The sequence below is a fragment of the Neovison vison genome, chromosome 3 (assembly GCF_020171115.1).
Source record: "Neovison vison isolate M4711 chromosome 3, ASM_NN_V1, whole genome shotgun sequence".
Taxonomy (NCBI): Eukaryota; Metazoa; Chordata; class Mammalia; order Carnivora; family Mustelidae; genus Neogale; species Neogale vison.
In genome coordinates, this window is record NC_058093.1 from 173452035 (window position 1) to 173471128 (window position 19094).

General features: G+C 43.3%; 1 protein-coding gene and 1 pseudogene across 1 annotated transcript in view; both read right to left on the bottom strand.

Annotated features, from left to right (window-relative positions):
- The window catches only part of COLEC12 (collectin subfamily member 12), a 189934-nt gene that overhangs the window by 22563 nt on the left and 148277 nt on the right, over nucleotides 1-19094 (bottom strand). The window contains exons 3-5 of the mRNA XM_044243316.1: nucleotides 18587-18709; nucleotides 11039-11137; nucleotides 8814-9860 (exon numbers count right to left, since the gene is read on the bottom strand). Of these exons, the coding sequence (XP_044099251.1) occupies nucleotides 8814-9860; nucleotides 11039-11137; nucleotides 18587-18709 (1269 nt within the window). The remainder of the gene's footprint in view (nucleotides 1-8813; nucleotides 9861-11038; nucleotides 11138-18586; nucleotides 18710-19094) is intronic.
- LOC122903721 lies at nucleotides 12135-12308 on the bottom strand (annotated as a pseudogene).

Here is a 19094-nt window from a genome sequence, read left to right on the forward strand (position 1 = left end):
CAGACCAATGTGACAGGGAGTTCTGTTTCTCCCAGAACACCTTCCACTGGTTTCTGACAGACCTCCAAAGACACACGGTTCTCTCTTCCTCTCCTGATATGAATCTGAGACCTACCTCACCTAGGATGACCACTTTTCATTAATCTTATTTCTTTCTGGGGTTGGGTAGTTTATGGTATATAGCTATTTCCTTCTGAAGTGCTGCTCAAATATCCCCACTCACTCCACACAGAAGTACTGGCTTATTTTAAGAATGGCACCAACCATGGATCCCACAGTCAATGCAAAGTATCGGCAGATGCTAACTTCTAGATCTTGGGGAAGAAAGAAAAAGATGTCAAAAGATGATGCAAGTTGTTGCCTTTGATAAATCTTACTTGTGAGGCATTTACCAGCTGGGTAAGCATAAAAACTGATTTTTTTTTTTTTGCATGAAGCACTACATCAATCACAAATCAGTTATCTGACTGTTTTAATTAGTTTGAATACTCATCACTGTGGATAACCTCCTGGCAAGCACTGTGTTACTGACTTCTTCATCCATAGCTGCTCACGGTGCTAGAGCAGGAAGCTGGCCTTCCAATGCTGGGCTAAATAAAAACATATTTTATGTGTCCCCCATATGTAAGAGGATTCAGTCATTGGGGCACCTGAGTGGCTCAGTGGATTAAGCCTCTGCCTTCGGCTCAGGTCATGATCTCAGGGTCCTGGGATCGAGCCCCGCATTGGGCTCTCTGCTCAGCAGAGAGCCCGCTTCCCCCTCTCTCTCTGCCTGCCTCTCTGCCTCCTTGTGATCTATCTCTCTGTCAAATAAATAAATAAAATCTTTAAAAAAAAAAGGATTCAGTCATTAATACTTACATATTCAGTAAAACCATACTTTGCTCATTAAGACCTAGATGTTTCCTACTTATTTCTTTTTAAAAATTCCTGAGAAAAAAGAGCTAAAACCACTTGAAAAGTCAGTACTGGACACCCAGAAAAACAGATTAATGCTCAAAAAACAGATTTTAATGGGTATATCTTCCTCTAGGATACAGGATGGTAGTATCACTTGTTAGCATCTGGATGATCCCAGACTTTGAGGTCTTACATGCACCTTTTATTGGGCAGCTGTTGAAGTGAAAATAAAATGAAATAAAAGGCAAGCCACCCCTAGTGCCTTAAAACCAAAACAGTGAGATAAATAACACAAGAGTATTTCTAAGCATGTGTAGTAATGACTTGTCCTCAGAGTTGAGAATGTGTCAGCTCCCGGGTGGAGGCAGGTGTGATAGCTCTCTCAAAAGCAAATTTGAGAGTTGCTTTCAAGGCCAAGCGAGTGGCTCCCTGGTTCCCATTCTGAAATGCCAGGATACACACTGCGGTACTGGCAAAGCCAGCCCAAGCTCCCGAAATGTCTGAGTCTGACTTAGACCAGGCCGGGGAGCAGCCCGTATTTCACTGCTGGCAAGGCCTCCCCGTGTTCCCCACCTTCCAGAGCAGGGAGCCTGAGACACCAGAATCCTCCAAACAAGCAGTTAGAAGAGGACAGATGATTTGTTTCTGCTTTGGACACCAAACTGTGGACCTTGGGGAGGGCCCAGCCCTGTGTCCTACCCCTGAGATAAGTTTCCAATTTATTTGCCAACAAGAAAGTAGAGAAACCGCTTTGATTCTTATTGCTGTCCAAAGATTTTAGAGCCTCTAGATACCGGTAAGTTTGGAAGCTAGAGGAAATTAGTAATATAATCGGAAACATTTTGCTTCTCATTAAAAAAAATCTAAATTAATCAAACATTTACTAAATACCTACATTGTGAAAAAGTCATCCTGTCTCACTGAGGTACTTTCAAAGCCCTTATTTCACTAGGAAATGGACAGGATATTATTTGGCAATCATTTTGAAAATTAATTCAATTCTTAACCTCATGTTTAAGACAGCCTTCTGGAAATCCCCAGAGACTCCTTCTCCACAAACACACCCTGTCCACAGGGTATATTTAAACCGCCATTTCTCACCCCCTGGCAACAGTCCGCTTCTATGCCTTCCAGTGCCTGCTCTGAAGGGTCCTCAGATATACAGTTTTGTTTGAGGAAGCGTGGCAAGAGTGGACAGGGTTGGCAACGAGAGAAACTGAGGCCTCCTGCCTGAGCCTTTCAGTCCTCCTAGATATCTGTTAAGATGCAGCTCAAATGTCAATCTCTTACTTAACCTCTACCAATTGCTCTCCTGAAAATAAAGTCTCCCACATTTCAACTTCTCAACATGCTGTCTGTTCTCTTTCATTATCACATGGCAGCACATGTGGAAGCACGGCTTTGGGAACTAGAAAGATCCAAGGTTAGCACTGACAATTTACTAGCTCCTTGACCTTGGAAAAGCTACTCAGGCTCTCTGTGCCATGGTTCCCAGCCCTGCAAATGGAGACTGCTGGTAATTCCTACCTTAAAGAGCTGTAACAATGAAAGCAGACCACTGAACCCAGGGCTCGGCAGTATGCCTGGCATATTGAAAACATGGAACTGAAAAATGAGTTGAAGCTGGCTGTCAGCAGCACCTGAGTCTGAGTCCTCTCCAGGGCTGGGCCACAGGCTACCAGCAGTAAGCACTGTTAGACCCAAATCGAGGTTGACCTGCTTCTGTACAATTTTATTCCTTGGGCACATGAAGCTGTTGTCTTCCCCTGTGATGTAGCGGCTGTGGCTGCAGGAGAGGGGAAATCTTGCAGAGGTGCTGAACTTACACTTGGGTATGATTATTAGCCCACCACCTGCTAGGCACTGCACTAAAATCTTTATTTACATTATCTCCTTAAGTTCTCATCACTTGAAAGGGTAGATGCAGACGAGGATGAGGAACTTGGTGTTTGTGTTTGGGTCTGTCCCATTCCAGAATTCTTGTTCTCACTTACTGAATCTGATGCCTCTCTCAGAAGAGCAGGGGAAGGGGGCCCTCTGCCTGGACGAGGAGGGGGCAACTTCACTTTCTCCGCATTATGCATTATGACATACGAAGTCCTCCATATACATAATGAGCTTAAAAATATTTATAGTATTTGTGAACCATGAGAGACTATGGACTCTGAAAAACAGTCTGAGGGGTTTGAAGTGGTGGGGGGGTGGGAGGTTGGGGTACCAGGTGGTGGGTATTATAGAGGGCACAGCTTGCATGGAGCACTGGGTGTGGTGAAAAAATAATGAATACTGTTTTTCTGAAAATAAATAAATTGGGAAAAAAAAATATTTATAGTATTTGTAACAAAAAATAAGGCGTTCTTAGTAAGGTTTGTTTTGTTTTGTTGGTTTACAGATACAGAGATAACTGTTGCTGGGATTCAACATGGAGTTTAATGTCTATTTCCACATTATCAACTAGTTTAGTGCAAGCCGTCAACATCCGCTTCTATTTTGCAATGAGACCAGTGTCTCCTGTGAGCCATCCCGTTAGGCATGAGGGTTCATGAAGTGCGAGTCAAAAGAATGTCCCAGAAAGCATGAGAGCACTCTGAACCTTGCAGAGGCAAGGCCAGCATAATCCAAAGTGAATCCAATCCTGGCTCCCTCCTGCTTTGTCCCTTCTCTCCCTCCTCCTCGGGGAAGAGATCTGCTTGGAGGAAAAGGAGAGAGGGAGCAAGGAAGTGCACTGGGAAATAGAGCCCTGCCCCCAGTCTCTTGTTCTCTGGGAACACCTCATGGACAATCCTGTTCTGTAGGAAGTTGAACAGACGGAACAGAAAGGGGGCAACTAGAGATGTTTCTGAGGTCAATTCACAAAAAGCACAGGTAATGAAAAGACCAAGGATAAAAGTTATACGGGAAGGCAAATGGGAAAAGGAAAATACCATTCAGAAGCCAGGATCTCCAGTGTTTTAGAAACAGAGTCAGAAACCTCCTCCTTGTAGACATGTTCCACTTAATATGTCTAAACGGGCCTCTCTTCTGGAACCTCCCCAGTCTGTCCTTCCACCTACTTGCTCAAGCTAAAAACCGAGAAGACGTTCTGCTCCTCTCTTTCCCTCACCCTCCACTATGGATCCACCATCAGCCTTGTCCAATCACATACATCAGCCCCTGACCCTGTGTTCCATTTCCGTCCATACCCCTCCACAAGCACCCCTACAACACACAGCCTTGGCTGCTCCTCTGGGCTAAGAACACGTTGAGTAGGAAACTCCAGGATTCTGAGCACCAAATGGGGTCAAGAACAGGTTGATGTGAGCTCTGAATACTCCTATCCCCTTCCATCTGTAGGTTCCTCCCCTTGGGAAGCATAGCTGGTTAAAGCCAGTCAGGGTCCTGATGGCCAAGGAAGGACAAGCCTGCCCTTGGGTCTGCCTATAACACTCCTGAGGAGACCCATTTCTCTTACCTCCAAGTCACCCATAACTGTCCCATAGCCCCGCACTGTACCCCTGTCGCCCTGCTTGCTCCCCTATAATCTATCTTTCTCCCACCTCACTCCCCTCCCCACACCCAGAATGACCTTTTAAAAATATAAATCAGATCATGTCCCCACCATGCCTAAAACTTTCCTGCCGCACTTAGAATGAAATCCCAGCTCCCTGCCCTCACCGACTCCAGGGACACCCGAGGACTGGGAAGAAGGGCATGCACTTTTGGTGATCCAAGATGGGGTTAACAGCATGGGCCCTGGCACCAGAAAGCCTGGGCTCAGATCCTGTTTAGCTGCTGCCATCTCTGTGAATTTGAGCAAGTTCCTTAAACACCTCTCCAAACCTTAGTTTCATCTATAAACTGGTGATGATCTTGTAAGTACCATCTTACTTGGGATGCCCAGGTGGCTCAGTCAGTTAAGCCTCTGACTCTTGATTTTGGCTTAGGTCACGATCTCAGTGTTGTGAGACTGAGTTCCACGGTGGGCTCCGTGCTGGGCATGAAGCCTGCTTCAGATTCTCTCTCCCTTGCCTTTCCCCAAACCCCTCCCTGCCCCTGGCTCACACACACTCTCTAAAAAAAGAAAGAAAATACGAGGCACCTGCGTGGCTCAGTGGGTTAAAGCCTCTGCCTTCACTCAGGTCATGATCTCAGGGTCCTGGGATCAAGCCCCACATCAGGCTCCCTGCTCAGCAGGGAGCCTGCTTCCCCCTCTCTCTCTGCCTGCCTCTCTGCCTACTTGTGATATCTGTCTGTCAAATAAATAAATAAAATCTTTAAAAAAAATTTAAAAAGAAAGAAAATAAATAAGTACCTGTCTTACAGAGTTTGAATCAAGTGCTCAGTGCATTCACACTCAATATTACTGAATAAAAATAATCACAATAGTGGAAACATTACCTAATTGAAAGCCAGGGTCTGAATCTTCAGTTAAAAGCTTTTCGTACACTTCCTTAGCAGCCAAGCAACACTGTCTACACACTAAATATGTTAGAAGTTTACTTGTAGAAGGCAAGCTAGCAACTGGATGGAATAATAAAACTGTAAAACTTATAGCTAGAAAATATCCAGAGTACTGCAACAGGATTCTCTAAGGTTTCACAGTGCCAAGAGAAATTGAGAAAGCTCTTAGTTTATGTGGTCGCGCAACTACAGAGATCTGCCCTCCGTCTGAATTTAGGTTGAGAAAGAATAGGAAAAAACTAAAGCAATCACTGAAGAACTTTCTGATCATCTGAAAGCCTGCCCCTTATTCAGAGGATGACTCGTACCCACGATAGCTGTCTCCTCTGGAGCTGGGACACCAGTATTGCCTAGGGAAACCACTGTATTTACAGGCAACACCAATTTTTATAAGGAACATCACATAAAACCAAAATTTGTTTTCTATTCATGAATACCCACTAGTCCTGTTTCACCCCCCTCCAATGTCACATGAAATTTCTTCCACGTGATAGTCTTTTTTTTTTTTTAAGGTTATTTATTTACTTATTTGACAGATGGAGATCACAAGTAGGCAGAGAGGCAGGCAGAGAGAGAGAGAGGAGGAAGCAGACTCCCTGCTGAGCAGGGAGCCCGAAGTGATGTGGGGCTCGATCCCAGGACTCTGGGATCGTGACCTGAGCCAAAGGCAGAGGCTTTAACCCACTGAGCCACCTAGGCGCCCCCCACATGATAGTCTTTAAATACCTGTAGATAGCTGCCATGTCTCCACTAAAACAGTGTCTCCTACAGGTTAACGTTTCTGGGTCTTGCAATCCTTCCCCAACCACATTTAGACTCCATAATCCTGGGTGTATTTTTCTCGAGCATGCTGGTCTGTCAATGACCCTTTGAAAGAGGTCCCTCAAAGTACACACTCTCCTGCAGGGATAGTCTTGCCATACTGAACAGCGTAAGGTATCACCTACTATCATTTTCATTGATATAATCAAAGATCACATTAGATTCACTGCCAGACCCGGTGACTTGCTTATAGTCGATTAAAACCACCATGCTTTTCATGCACATGTTCTTCCATCAACATCTGTCTGTCCGGCCTTTTCCAACCTCAAGCAGGATTTTACATGTATTCCCTATCTCTTCCATTTTGTTGGCACCTCTTAACTATTCTAGCCTCTCCAGGTCATTTTTGATTATGATTCTAGCATCCATGGACTAGTAAATGTAGTTTCATGTCACACAAGTAGTGGATTATCAGGTTATCTATATCCTCATGCTAGTCACTGACAAAGCTGTTGAATGGGGCTCTGCCTTCTGCCATCCAGACCTGCTGCCAGCCCCCTAGGGGCTCACTGAACTGCCATTCTTTATGCACATTCTGTGGAAGACACACCCTAGGGTCACCCCCAATGACTCATGCCCTTGTATCATCTCTTCCCCTTGAGTGTGCAACTTGTGACTTGCTTCTAACCAACAGAACATGGCAAAGGTGATGGCATGTCACTCCCCTGACTTACATTAGATGAGATTACATTACATAACACTGTCTCAGCAGACTGGAATGAGAGACTCCCCTGCCGGTTTTGAAGAAGCTGTGGTGTGGTTGGATGGTCACATGACAAGGGGCTGCAGGTGACCTCTAGGCCAGTACCCCTTCTTGCCCCCAAAAGACTCCAAGAACCTCAGTCTCACATTTGCAAGGACATGAATACTGTCAAGCACCCAAGGGAGCACAGAAACGGAATTTCCCCAGTCAAGCCTCTGGTGAAATCTCAGCCCCTCAATGACAGGGTATCCTGCTTTGGGGCAGAGGCCCCAAGCCTTACCCAGACACCTGATCTACAGATACTATGAGATAAGAAATGGGTATTGTCTCTTGCTGCTGAGTTTGCACTTTGTTACATAGCATAGAAAACCAACATCACCAATAAATTCACCCAACTGCGCTGTAATTCAGCACCTACTTTCTCCATCTTGTTCTAGACAGCATCAATGACAAATGTTTTGGTAAAATCCAGATACGCTATTTTTTTATTCTTCTAGTTTTTTAAAAAATTTTATTTATTTATTTGAGAGAGAATGAGTGAGAGAGAGCATGAGAGAGAAGAAGATCAGAGGGAGAAGCAGACTCCCCATGGAGCTGGGAGCCCAATGTGGGACTCAGTCCTGGAAGTCTGGGATCATGACCTGAGCCAAAGGCAGTCGCTCAACCAACTGAGCCACAGAGGCGCCCTTATTCTTCTAGTTTAAACAATCTAGTAACTCTGTTAATATGCAGAAATAAGATTAGGTTCACCTGCCTTCTTTTTAGTGAACTCACTCTGATGATTGCTGCTTTCCCAAAAGCTCACAAATTATCCTCCTAACAACCTCTTTTCAGGCTTGAAGATCAATTCCCCATTCTACACAATGTGTTTATGCATCCATTTCCTCTTTTTGAACATCAGGATTTCTTTGCTTATAGGCAATCTCCTGATACTCTAAAATTCTCCTGATTTTAAGCTACCTGAGGGCAAAGGCCATCTGGGCCTCTCTGCATGCCCCAGAGTGCTTAGTACATCATCTTTCACATAGTACTTTCAACATAAAAGCAGTGAAAATAGTTCATGACTGAAAAATGCTATTAATATATGGTTGCCCCAAATCTTCAGAAGGAGAGTTAATTTGAGCCAAGAATTTTCAATTTACATGGGTGACCTGGATCGGAGTAAAACTCAGATTTTAAATGCAGGTCACATTCTTTCTGTCCTCTGTGGCTTTACGGTTACTGTGATGGCCAACCATCCATCTGCTCGTCACACTTAGAAACGGGAATCCCTGTGACCTACACAAATTAATCCTGCTTTCAAAGGAGCCCGATTTATAATGACATTGAAAGAGCAAGGCGCCAAGAAAGTCCAAATTCAGCAAATAGTTAATGGACTGCCTTTGAGTGCTGTCCACAAAGTCACAGTTAAAACTCTTTTCAAGGTGTGGAGCTAAATCTACCTGCCCCTTGAGTGTGGGTTGGACTTAATGACATTTTTAAAGAGCAGGATATGGTGGAAGTAATAGTATGTGACTTCTGAAGCTCGGTCATAAAAGGCATGTGGCTTTTTCTTGTGCTTTCTCCTGGATCACCTCCTCGGCAGTCAACCAGCTGCCATACTGTGAGAACACTCAAGCAACTTCCCATCGCCAGGATCGAACATCTCTTGCCAACAGCCAGTAGGGAACCGAGGCCTCCTGCCAAGAGCCATGTGAATGAGTTATCTTGGAAGGAGGTCCTCAGTCTCAGTTAAGAGTTCAAGATGACTGCAGCCCTGGCCAATATCTTGACACAACCTTACAAGAGATACCGAGCCAGAATCACCCAGCTAAGCCACTCCTGAATTCCTGATCCACACAAACTGTGAGATGGCAAATGTTCGCTGTTTTTAAGTTGCTGACTTTTAGGGTGATTTGTTATATACTAATCAGTAACTAAAACGAGTACATTCAGAATTTTCACTTACCTTGTAGTATTGTAAAGTTCTTGATAAGCTGACCATGCTTGGAGTCTACCAGCTTCATTTCTTCCATAATCACTGATAAGTTGGCTACTTCAGTGTCTAACCTTGACCTCATCATATCTTGCTGCATCCTGAGAGAAACAGAATCCAAACGGATGTTGGCCAGTGTGTTATTCAAGGAGGTCAGATCATCTGTGTGTTTGGTCAGTGTATCAGTGCACGTGGTCCTGACTTCATTCAGATTGCTGGTCAGCGTCCGCAGGTAGTGGGCAGTGTAACTGATGTTGCTAATGATGTTCACTATATCCGTCTCAAAGAGCTGGAAGCGTTCCTCCAGCTGGCTGAACTTGATGGCTGTCCTGTTCTCTGCGTCCTTGTGTACGTCCTGCAGGTCTTTCAGGTTCTGCTCATTGGCTTGGGAGGCTGTGGTGATGTTGTCCATCTGCCCTGTGAATGAACTGAGCTGGCTGTTCATATCCTCCAGGGTGTCGTTGTTAGCTTTGGCCAAGGCAGAGTTATTGGCAGCCAGTGTCTGTAAGTTCTGCACTTTCTCCTTCAGCCAATCAGTGTCCTTCTTGGCTTGAAGGAAAACCTGCTGCAGATTTTGGAAGTCATTCTTGATTCGCTGGATGGCCTGGCTCGTGTCATCCACAGACCGCTGCAGATTGGTGATGAGGTTTCTCTGCTGCACCTGGGTCAGGTTCAGGTTGTTGAGGTTCATAACGACCACGTTATGAGAGTACATTTGGCTCTGCAGGTTGCCCTGCAGCACACTGGTGTCTTGCTGCAGATTTGTGACATACCCATTATACGCCTGGAGGGTTTTGTTCACAGTGGTGATGAGGAAAGAGTTATTCTCCAAAGTTTCTTTCAGTTGACTCTGCCTGTCCACCAGGGCATCCCCACTTGCCTGTAACTTCTCCAGAGTGTCTTTGTTCTTGCTGGTTTTCTCTGTGATCTCACGCAGCTGCTGACGAAGATCCAGTATGTCTGATCTGAAGGTAGAGAGTTCTGAGTTGGTGCTCATAGCTTTCTTCCCAGTTTGGTCCCCTGGAATAAGACATATTTATTACTTAGATTAGTGATATGGAGAAATGCTCAGGTGGGGTCAAAGATCCCAAAGAGGGGCACCTGGGTGGCTCAGTCATTAAGCTTCTGCCTTCAGCTAAGGTCATGATCCTGTGGTCCTGGGATCGAGTCCTACATCAGGCTCCCTGCTCAGTGGGAAGCCTGCTTCTCCCTCTCCCACTCCCCCTGTGTGTTGCCCCTCTCTCTGTCTCTCAGTCAAATAAATAAATAAAATCTTTAAAAAAAAACAAAACAAAAAACAAAAACCAAAAAGAGAACCATAAAGATCCGAAAGACACTTAACTGCTATGAACTGTGTGTCAGATATAAAATTTGTGGTCTATGCAGAGTGTTTTGCATTAGTAAAACCCACATATCTATTCAAGGTGGGTCCTGGGAAGCTGGGAAGGGTGCTAACTTCCTAAGCACTTTTCTCAAAGGAGGAGGGGGATTTTATCAGATTTTAGAGCACTGGGCAGGGTGTCAAGAAGGAAATAACTTACTGTTTATTAAATTTACCATTAATCCCTTCCTAAAAAAATGAAAATAAAAATCAAAGTATAGAAATATGTTGGAACCTTTAATTTTTTAAACTGATTTCTGTAGTTCTTCTATGCAGTTTAGAATATTTCAAGTACGAATTTACTGAACATTTTATAAAGGATTTTTTTTGTTTTTTTTCTCTTATTATTTTTTATTGAGATGAAAATTACAGCATATACACAAATTTTAAACTTTAAAAATTACCCTAGGTTCACATCTCAGCTGCTCTTCTTCCTGGTTAAGTCCCCATTTTCTCCAGTATAAATTAAGGATGACACTACCAATATCCACCTTGCAAATACTTAGAACTTCCTCTGTAGGTTTTCTCTAAAGAGCTTTTACTAAAATCTAGTGTGGTCCTTTTTGATCAGGATTGATCTTCAGATTTTAATTGGCACACAGAGTTGTTTTTTGGAGAAGAACTCCAAAATTGCTCCTTAAGGTTAAAATGTAGAAGCCTTTAAATAAAATCATGAGGAGAGACTCAGCACACAACACAAAAATTTACATCCTTCTGGGTGAATGTGAATTTACAGCAGTATAGTTCTAAATAGCGGCGGTCATTTAACATGGAATTAGAGGATTCAGTTTAACGATTCATTCTTATTGCAGATTACCTAATTTTTTCAGGTCGCTTTCCACTGCTGTAAGCTTGTCATCATAGGTCTGGCGAGATGTCTCCATGCCACCCGTAACATTGTCCATTTTTTCTACAACTAAGATTTAAGAATTAAAGATTAGTACACACACCTGCTCACATTTTATTTTTCTAGTTTTTTTTTTTTAAAGATTTTATTTATTTATTTGACAGAGGCAGATCACAAGTAGGCAGAGAGGCAGGCAGAGAGAGAGAGGAGGAAGCAGGCTCCCTGCTGAGCAGAGAGCCTGATGCGGGACTCGATCCCAGGACCCTGAGATCATGACCTGAGCAGAAGGCAGCAGCTTAACCCACTGAGCCACCCAGGCGCCCTATTTTTCTAGTTTTAATGAAAAAAACATTTCATTAGCGAATAAAAGAAAAGATTGAAACAAAAAGAGTATAAATGAAATCAAATATGGGGGAAAAGCGATTCTTGAAAAATAATTTACTCGTTACAAACCCCAGTGGTAGGTTATTTGGTTGAGAATTGTGTGTTTTAAAGATTTATTTATTTGACAGAGATCACAAGTAGGAAGAGAGGCAGACGCGGGGGGCGGGGGGCGGGGGCAGGCAGGCTTCCCACTGAGCAGAGAGCCTGATGCAGGGCTCGATCCCAGGACCCTGGGATCATGAATCAGAGCCAAAGGCAGAGGCTTTAACCCACTGAGCCACCTAGGTGCCCTGAGAATTGTGTGTTCTTAACTGTACTTAGGATTCTGTAATGCCTTGGATGTATTAGATGTTATCTGGAGCTCGGCTTTAATTTTTATGTATTAGATAAGTCCTCAATCTACATTGTTTTCTAAAGTAGTTTTCATAGATGGAGGTATAACACTGTGATCATTTACAAAGTTTTATCACTCATCACACTCCCTACCATTCCTGGAAGGTGGTGTACATTTATCTGGAAGAAAAGTCTGTAGTAAAGAATATGTAGCTACTTCAATAAATAGTCTTTGTAGAAGGAAGGGAAAGAAAGTCAAGAGCATTTGCCACTCTCTTTCATGAGGCCTTGAAAAGTCTGCTTTTCCTCAGTGACAAGCCAATCTGTCCTTCGTCATTTCCCAAGAAGATCCCTACATGGATTTCCAGACAATTATTCATGAAGAAGACTTTTTTTTTTTTTTTTTTTTTTTAGCATTTTCTTGATTGTACATGAAAGGGAAAGAGTGACACAGTGTTTCAATTAGCAATAATCGCGCCTCGGATAAACCTCATTGGCTACGATACTGCCACTGCGCAAAGCTGACACAGTGTTAAGTAAAAGCTTCTGCTCTTATTTGTTCTCAGATGGCAGCTCTTTATGGGTGTGAATACAAGTTTCTTTCTAAAATACTGCGTAAGAGCGTGTTTCTCCAGAAGTGACTCCTGCGACATCCAACCTCTAGCAACTCGAGATCAAGTCTGTCTTGATATCAATGGCTTTCTGAAAAGAAGGACTTCATTTTTTTTTTTAAGCATGAAATCTATTTTGTATATTAATTGTGAGGTAACAGAGCCAATTTATTTTTATTCTTCAAGTGTTCCACCCATGCGTGATTGTATGAGAAGATTCTTCTGGCTCCTTTCAGGAAGCAGAGGTATGCTCCCATGTGTCTGTATGACCCAAAGTGAACCAGCCCCCTGGCTTCTAGCGCCTTCCCTGGGGAAGCTTGTCCTGCTGTCCCCCTCAAGCTTCTAGAGTGTGGCTATAATGAAATGGGTGCAAGGCACCAAATGCTCTTTCTCACCCAAGCCCTTCCAAGTGCTCTTCTTTCTACCTAGAATGTTCTTCCCTGGACTCATTGCCAAGTTAAGCCCTACTTGCTCTTCAAGACTCAGCTCATCACCTTCTATGGGAAATCTTTGCTGTGGTGCATCTTTCAGAAATTCTCTTGGCAAGCAGTCCTTTCTCTGCCATAGGACTTACTTCACTGTGTGGTCCTGGCTTGTTTACTATTAGATCCTTTAAGGCAGGAAAATTTGCATTCATTTTGATCTGTAGCTCTTAGTGTGGCACTTAGTAGGTGTTCAACACATATTTGTTTATTATGCTATTTACTTAAATCGGTGAGAGTCTGACCCTTGGCTACTGAGGCCTGTGAAAAACTGGCTGAGCTAGAGGTCCTGCAAACAGACATACAAATCAGCCCTCCCCAACCCCATACCCCAAGAAGAACAACAGCCAGCTGAATTATGACTCCCTTTTTTTTTAAAGTGACTATATAGACAAGAGGGGTATTGTTATAATAATCTATATCTTAGGACTGTTAGATAGGCATGCATATTTGTAAATCCCCCAAAACTCTGAGGAACACAATGTTTCATCTGTAATTTTGCAAAGTTAAACTTTAAAAAAAAAAGCATAAAATGTTGATGAGTTAAGATTCAGTTTTGATTCTCAAATCAAAACACATGGCTCAGTCTGTCCTCAAACCACACACAGTATCTTAAGTCCTGCCCATTTTTTCCCGGAAGCCGAAGAAACTTCTAAATATGCTGACAGGCAGTCATTTTCTACCCTCTCTAATTTTCCTTCCATTTAGTTTTAAAAAACACAGAACTGTCATGGACAGAGAATTCAGGTTTGTGTAAAGGCAATAAATACATTTGTTAAAAACAGACTGAAAATCTGTTAGATTTCTCTTTGGTGCAGCAAGGAAGCTATTGGCCTTGGCCACAGGGGCTAATGATCTGGTTACATGCACTGGGGCGTGTGTGTCTGCATTTTAAAAATAGGATCTGGGTCTAAAGCTGTAAAATTCAGGGCTGCAAAGCTGGCAGCTTGCTACTGCACAAAAAATACCAGGCTGATGGGCATCCAGAACCAACACTTGCTGTAATAGCACACAGCATTTTCGTTGGTTTTTACTCTTAACCTATCAGCACAAGTTGTCAATCAGGAAAACAGTGACAGAGCCATCCTCCCTTACCCTAGAAATTCCCAGTCTATTGATGCAGACCTCGGTCTGTAGATCCTTCTGATGTGAGAAAGATGAACATCAAATGGAAGAGTTCCTAGCAGTCTGTTTTTTCATGGTCTCCCCTTTATTCTTTTTTTTTTTATTGTGTTATGTTAGTCACCATACCGTACATCATTAGTTTTTGATGTAGTGCTCCATGATTCATTGTTTGCATACGACACCCAGTGCTCCATGCCATCGGTGCCTCCTAAATACCCACCACCAGGTTCACCCATCCCCCACACCCCCTAGCAACTGTTTCGTCAGTTTTTCTTCAGAATATTACTGCTTTGGAAATCATACCCAAGGAGGTGGCCCTCTTCGAGTACCCAAAGCCTAATCCTCGTGGATAATCTGACAATCATACCTTTCCTATAAAAGCCTTTTGGTACCGACCCTTGGCCTGGGCCATGAACCTCCTTCTCCCTTGTCATGATTCCACCCGTCCTTCAGGGTCCACTCCACTCTCACCACCCCAACATGCTAAGCCTTCCCTGACAATTGGGTTTTATACCACACCAATAATAACAGCAATAACAGCCTCTGTTTACCAAGTGCCTACTCTTTGAGAGGTGCACTGCACCATCACCAAAGTTAATCCTTAAAACTGCTGTTTTACAGATGAAGAAACTGAGGCTCAGAGATGTTCAGTAACTTGCCCAGGGTTACGCAGCTTGTAAAGGACCAAGTGAGATGGCAGGCCAGGAAATCTAATTCCAAAATGAATGCTTTCTCTAGAATTCCACATTACCTTGTATTTAGTACTTCATTTTCCTCAATATGGTTACCTCCCATGAGAGACATAGTCCACGCTGCAGGCCCTGAGGACAAGGAACAAAGGCAGGGCGAAGAGCTCCTGCCTGGTGCTCATGCGTGTCTGTCCCAGACGGTGGTGTTGAGGGGGGAAACCCGTCCCTGCGTGGGGACCTGGGACTTCCAGGAATACCAGCTGCACTGCCCTGGAATGCAATCAAGGCATTTCCACCTTGAATGCTATTTTGGGTCTCACTACAAAAGTACAGAAGATCTGGCTGTTGGGTGTTATGCTGGCTTCTCACAGGAGCCCCCCAGTGTAACTTGATGCCCATGTGGAAAGCCTACCTAACCAGCTGTCTCTGCTACTTTAGCAGAGCTTAGCAGCAAGGTAGACATTCAATGACTAGGAATGTTGAGTTAAAGGAGATTTGTCTTGAGAAATTCAGATTTCTTTCTTCTCTATCCTAATTCCCTTGAGATGGATGCCTGCTGATTTTCCTGTTCCGGAATGTTCTGGAGGAAACATGACCCACTGAACTTAGGAGATGGCATCTGCCATGGCAGCTCCATGATGGAAGGAAAAGAGCCCAAGGCAGAGAATGCCCCAAGCTGGAATTATCCAAGAACATACTTTCTGTACAGCAGCTGATGAGCCTCTGGGGTCACAGTCACTGTACAGCCCTGTGGGGGTGACTCAGCAGTTCCCCACCTTATGCAGCAAATTCTCCAGAAGGAACTTTAGTTATATCTTAACTCGTGGTTGTGTAAGTGACATAAAAGGAGAAGTAAAAAAATTATTCTGAGGAAAACGGTATGGAGTTAGTTGCCCTTGCCAACTCTGATACATAAAGCACTTTCTATTGTACTTCCTAACTTCTCCTTCAGAGAAAGATCTCCTTTGAATATTCTTTTTCTTCTTTCTTTTTTGAAATGGAAAGAGTTTCTCTAGACTTCAAAGGGAGATGTGGGAAAGGAGAAACCAGGTCTTATCTTTCTGACCCTTCCCCTGTGGGGTTGCTAGACTCTTATCAGCAAGAAAGAAGACCTGCTGTCCAAGAGAAAACACATCTGGAAAATACCCACATTTTAGTTCATTCAGACTATGTTTGGGAACCAAAACTGCATGTGGTTATTATTTTGTATTTGTTAGTAGATGCCTGAGGGATGGGGGCCCCTTCAGGAGGGAAAAGGAGTAAGACATCTCCTTGCATCCACTCGTACTTGCTCCCTCAGCACGTCCCTGCTTCATCCTGGGTGGATTACACCCGCAGAGAGCAGGCCATGCTGATCTTTAGGATTTTAGACTTCCAGGTAGGGCTCTGAGTGATAGCAATGCCTTAAATGCAGGCATTGCTTTTGCCCAGGGTTTACAGGTCCCTGGGCACTGACTTATTGTCTTGACAGAAGTCAGCCCTGATCTACAATCCATCCATCCATCCATCCATCCATCCTCCCTCTCATTAACTTATCCAGTAACTTTAACTGGTGCCTAATAAGTACCATGAGCCTAGGTGTTAGTGGAAGATATGACAAACTAAAGATAGGAGTCTCTTGTTTTCATGGAGTTTAGAGTTTGGGTGGTGAGACAGACATGTGGTGAGACAGACAAGCCCACTGGCCATCATGATTGAGTATGACAGGGGCTAAGTGTAAATAAGGGAATGCTTTGGGAACAAACAGGAGGGCCTAACTCAGCCTTCGGGGCTTCTTATGGGATAAATGTCCAAAACATGAAAGGAAAGGAGTCCTTTTAGGTGGAGAGCTGAAAAAAAGTGTTCTCAGCAAATGGGCCAGCACGTGCACAAGATGCCAGAGCTGAGATGGGCTTTCCAATGTCATAAAAATGGAGGAAATAATTGGAATGACTTTAAAAACATACAAAGGAGGAAAATCCCCTCTGCTTTGGAACTGCTATACAATTCTAAAGGCACAAAGATTCTAGATCTTATTTCTCTGCAGAGAGAAAAGTTATAAAATACCATATGGTAATATGCTCTTCAAACCTTTGTCAACTTTCTTCCAGTAGTTGTTTGCTTTCATGATATCACACAGTAGTGAGCCCTAAAGGTACTTATTAAATGGCTATTTGATCTCAAGACTCTCCTTTATCTGGGTTTTCTGGGAAACTTCGAGAAGTAAGTAGTGTTCTAAATAACCTGGTAAAGGAGGAGAGCCAGTCTGACTCACCCAGGATATAATAGACCCCCCCCCTTTCCCCACTAGACTCCCTCCCCCACCCCTTGTCCTGCCTTGCCACAATTTAATAACCTTTCTTAATGCTTACTTTGTTAGTCTTACGTTGGATTAACTAATCACAAATGGATAAAATGACCTGGTAAGTTTCTAGATTTCCACTGCTCAAATTCATCAGTCAACACCCTACAGGATGCACACAATTTTGCATGCATCTGGCCTCAGAGTTGGGACTTTCAAGCTTCAACTCTACTAAGTATTTTTAACATTTTGTCATTCTTCTGGCTATAGCTGTATAAATGCAGTTTTGAAGAAGCAAGAAACACAGAAACATGGCCACTATCTACGAGAACCAACTACTGGACAGGTTCAATGACATCATCTTTGCTGATTCCAAACTCCTTGGAAAGTGGTATTACTGTCATTGTAAGAAATAGGAAACTCAAAGAGGGTATGATTCATACCCTGGTTACACATTCATGTGGAGGACTTAGTGTGATGCCCAGCATGTCAGCAAACACTGAATAAACTCTCACAATTGTTTTACAAATAGAGGAATCGAGAGTTAGCTTGGACCATCTGGCTCCGAAGCCCATTCTCATTTTAATACATGGAGTTTCCTCAGGAAGCCTCTAGACACTTGGAGAGAGGAAAGAGGAGTTATAGGTTGGAGGGAATTCACTTCTCTCTCCAGAGAGGAATGTCTATGAGCCAAGAAACAAAGAAGGGAATACGTGGGAATTCTCCACTGTGACCCTGTCAGTTCTGAGGGAAGGCAGCCGGGATAGGGGCTGAGTGAAGGTTTTGAAGATCAGCAGCCCCCATGCCTGCCTCTTGCTGAAACCAGACGACACATCTGTGTCATGTATCTTTGATGGGAAGGCTTCCATGACTGTTTTCTCTAAAAAGGTTTATGCAGCTCGTGATTCTGAATCATGACACCTTCTACCTGTGGTGTCTGGGAAGGGTGTGGTGGTGGGGCGGGGAGGGGAAGAAGGAAATCCACTTTGTCTGCAAGTCTGAAGGATTTCGGTAAAAATCTTCCACTGACCTTAAACCAGAGATACTGAAAGAATACCTAACATCCCATAAAGTGTTATTGGGGTGGCGGTGCTCCCTCTACGTTTAACTTCTACAGGGCAATATTTTTTACGGAGCTATATAAACAACAGTGGTCACGGTAAATGTGCTGAAGAAAAAAAGGGAAAAAAAGGAAAATAGCTGCCCAGTCCCTGGGGTGAAGTAAGTCGTATCTCTGGAGATCTTGTGTTTGGCTTACCCTCTATCAGTATAATTTTCCTGTGTGCTGACTCCAGGGTTTCCACAGGACCTCTTAGAGATAAGATGAAAAAAGATTGAGGAAGAGGGTGGAGCTAGAAACAGGTAGGAAAACACAACAATGAGGAAAAAGCTTTATAACTCAGAGAGGACCTTTAGGATTGTGGAAATGCGTCAAAAGGACTCAGATCCCACAACTTCGCGAAGCGCAAGACACAAAGGTTACGATGTCAATTCCTTTTGCGTTTGAGTTGTATTAATGACATACTTCATACTTGCAAACATGGTTTTTTTTTAATGTTTAAATTAATAAAGGGAAATGTGCCATTTGGAAAGAAAAAGGAGAGAGTACTTACCTTTGTATCCCAAAATGGCTACTGTGATTGTTAGCAAGGCACACAAAACATATAATAATATGATAGAAAACTTCAGTGCCCAGTTATTTTTACATTTGGTACACTGCGTTCCTTCCTGAATACCTGTAAGAGAAGTCAAATTTTAATAACAGTAAGCAGAGATATCATTTCCAAAAGTATCTTTCTGCATGTTGCCCCGAATACTATGATGGAGACTCATTTTCCCATATGCCTTCCCATAGGATGAGTGGTATTTTAAACATACCATTTTAGCAACATAAGCACTTTAAATATCACCATTATGTTGGTGTAGTTTAATGTTGCTGTATTTAATAATGACTTGGAAATGGCATGTAACTTTGTGTCAGAATAATTTCAAATCCATTATCATTAGCGTTTCAATAAAAATCTCTACATGATCAAAGATTTTAAACACCCAAATTGACTTGTTTCAGCTCTTATTGGACCTATAGCAATTCAAACACAACCAACCAGAAAAACTGTGGAC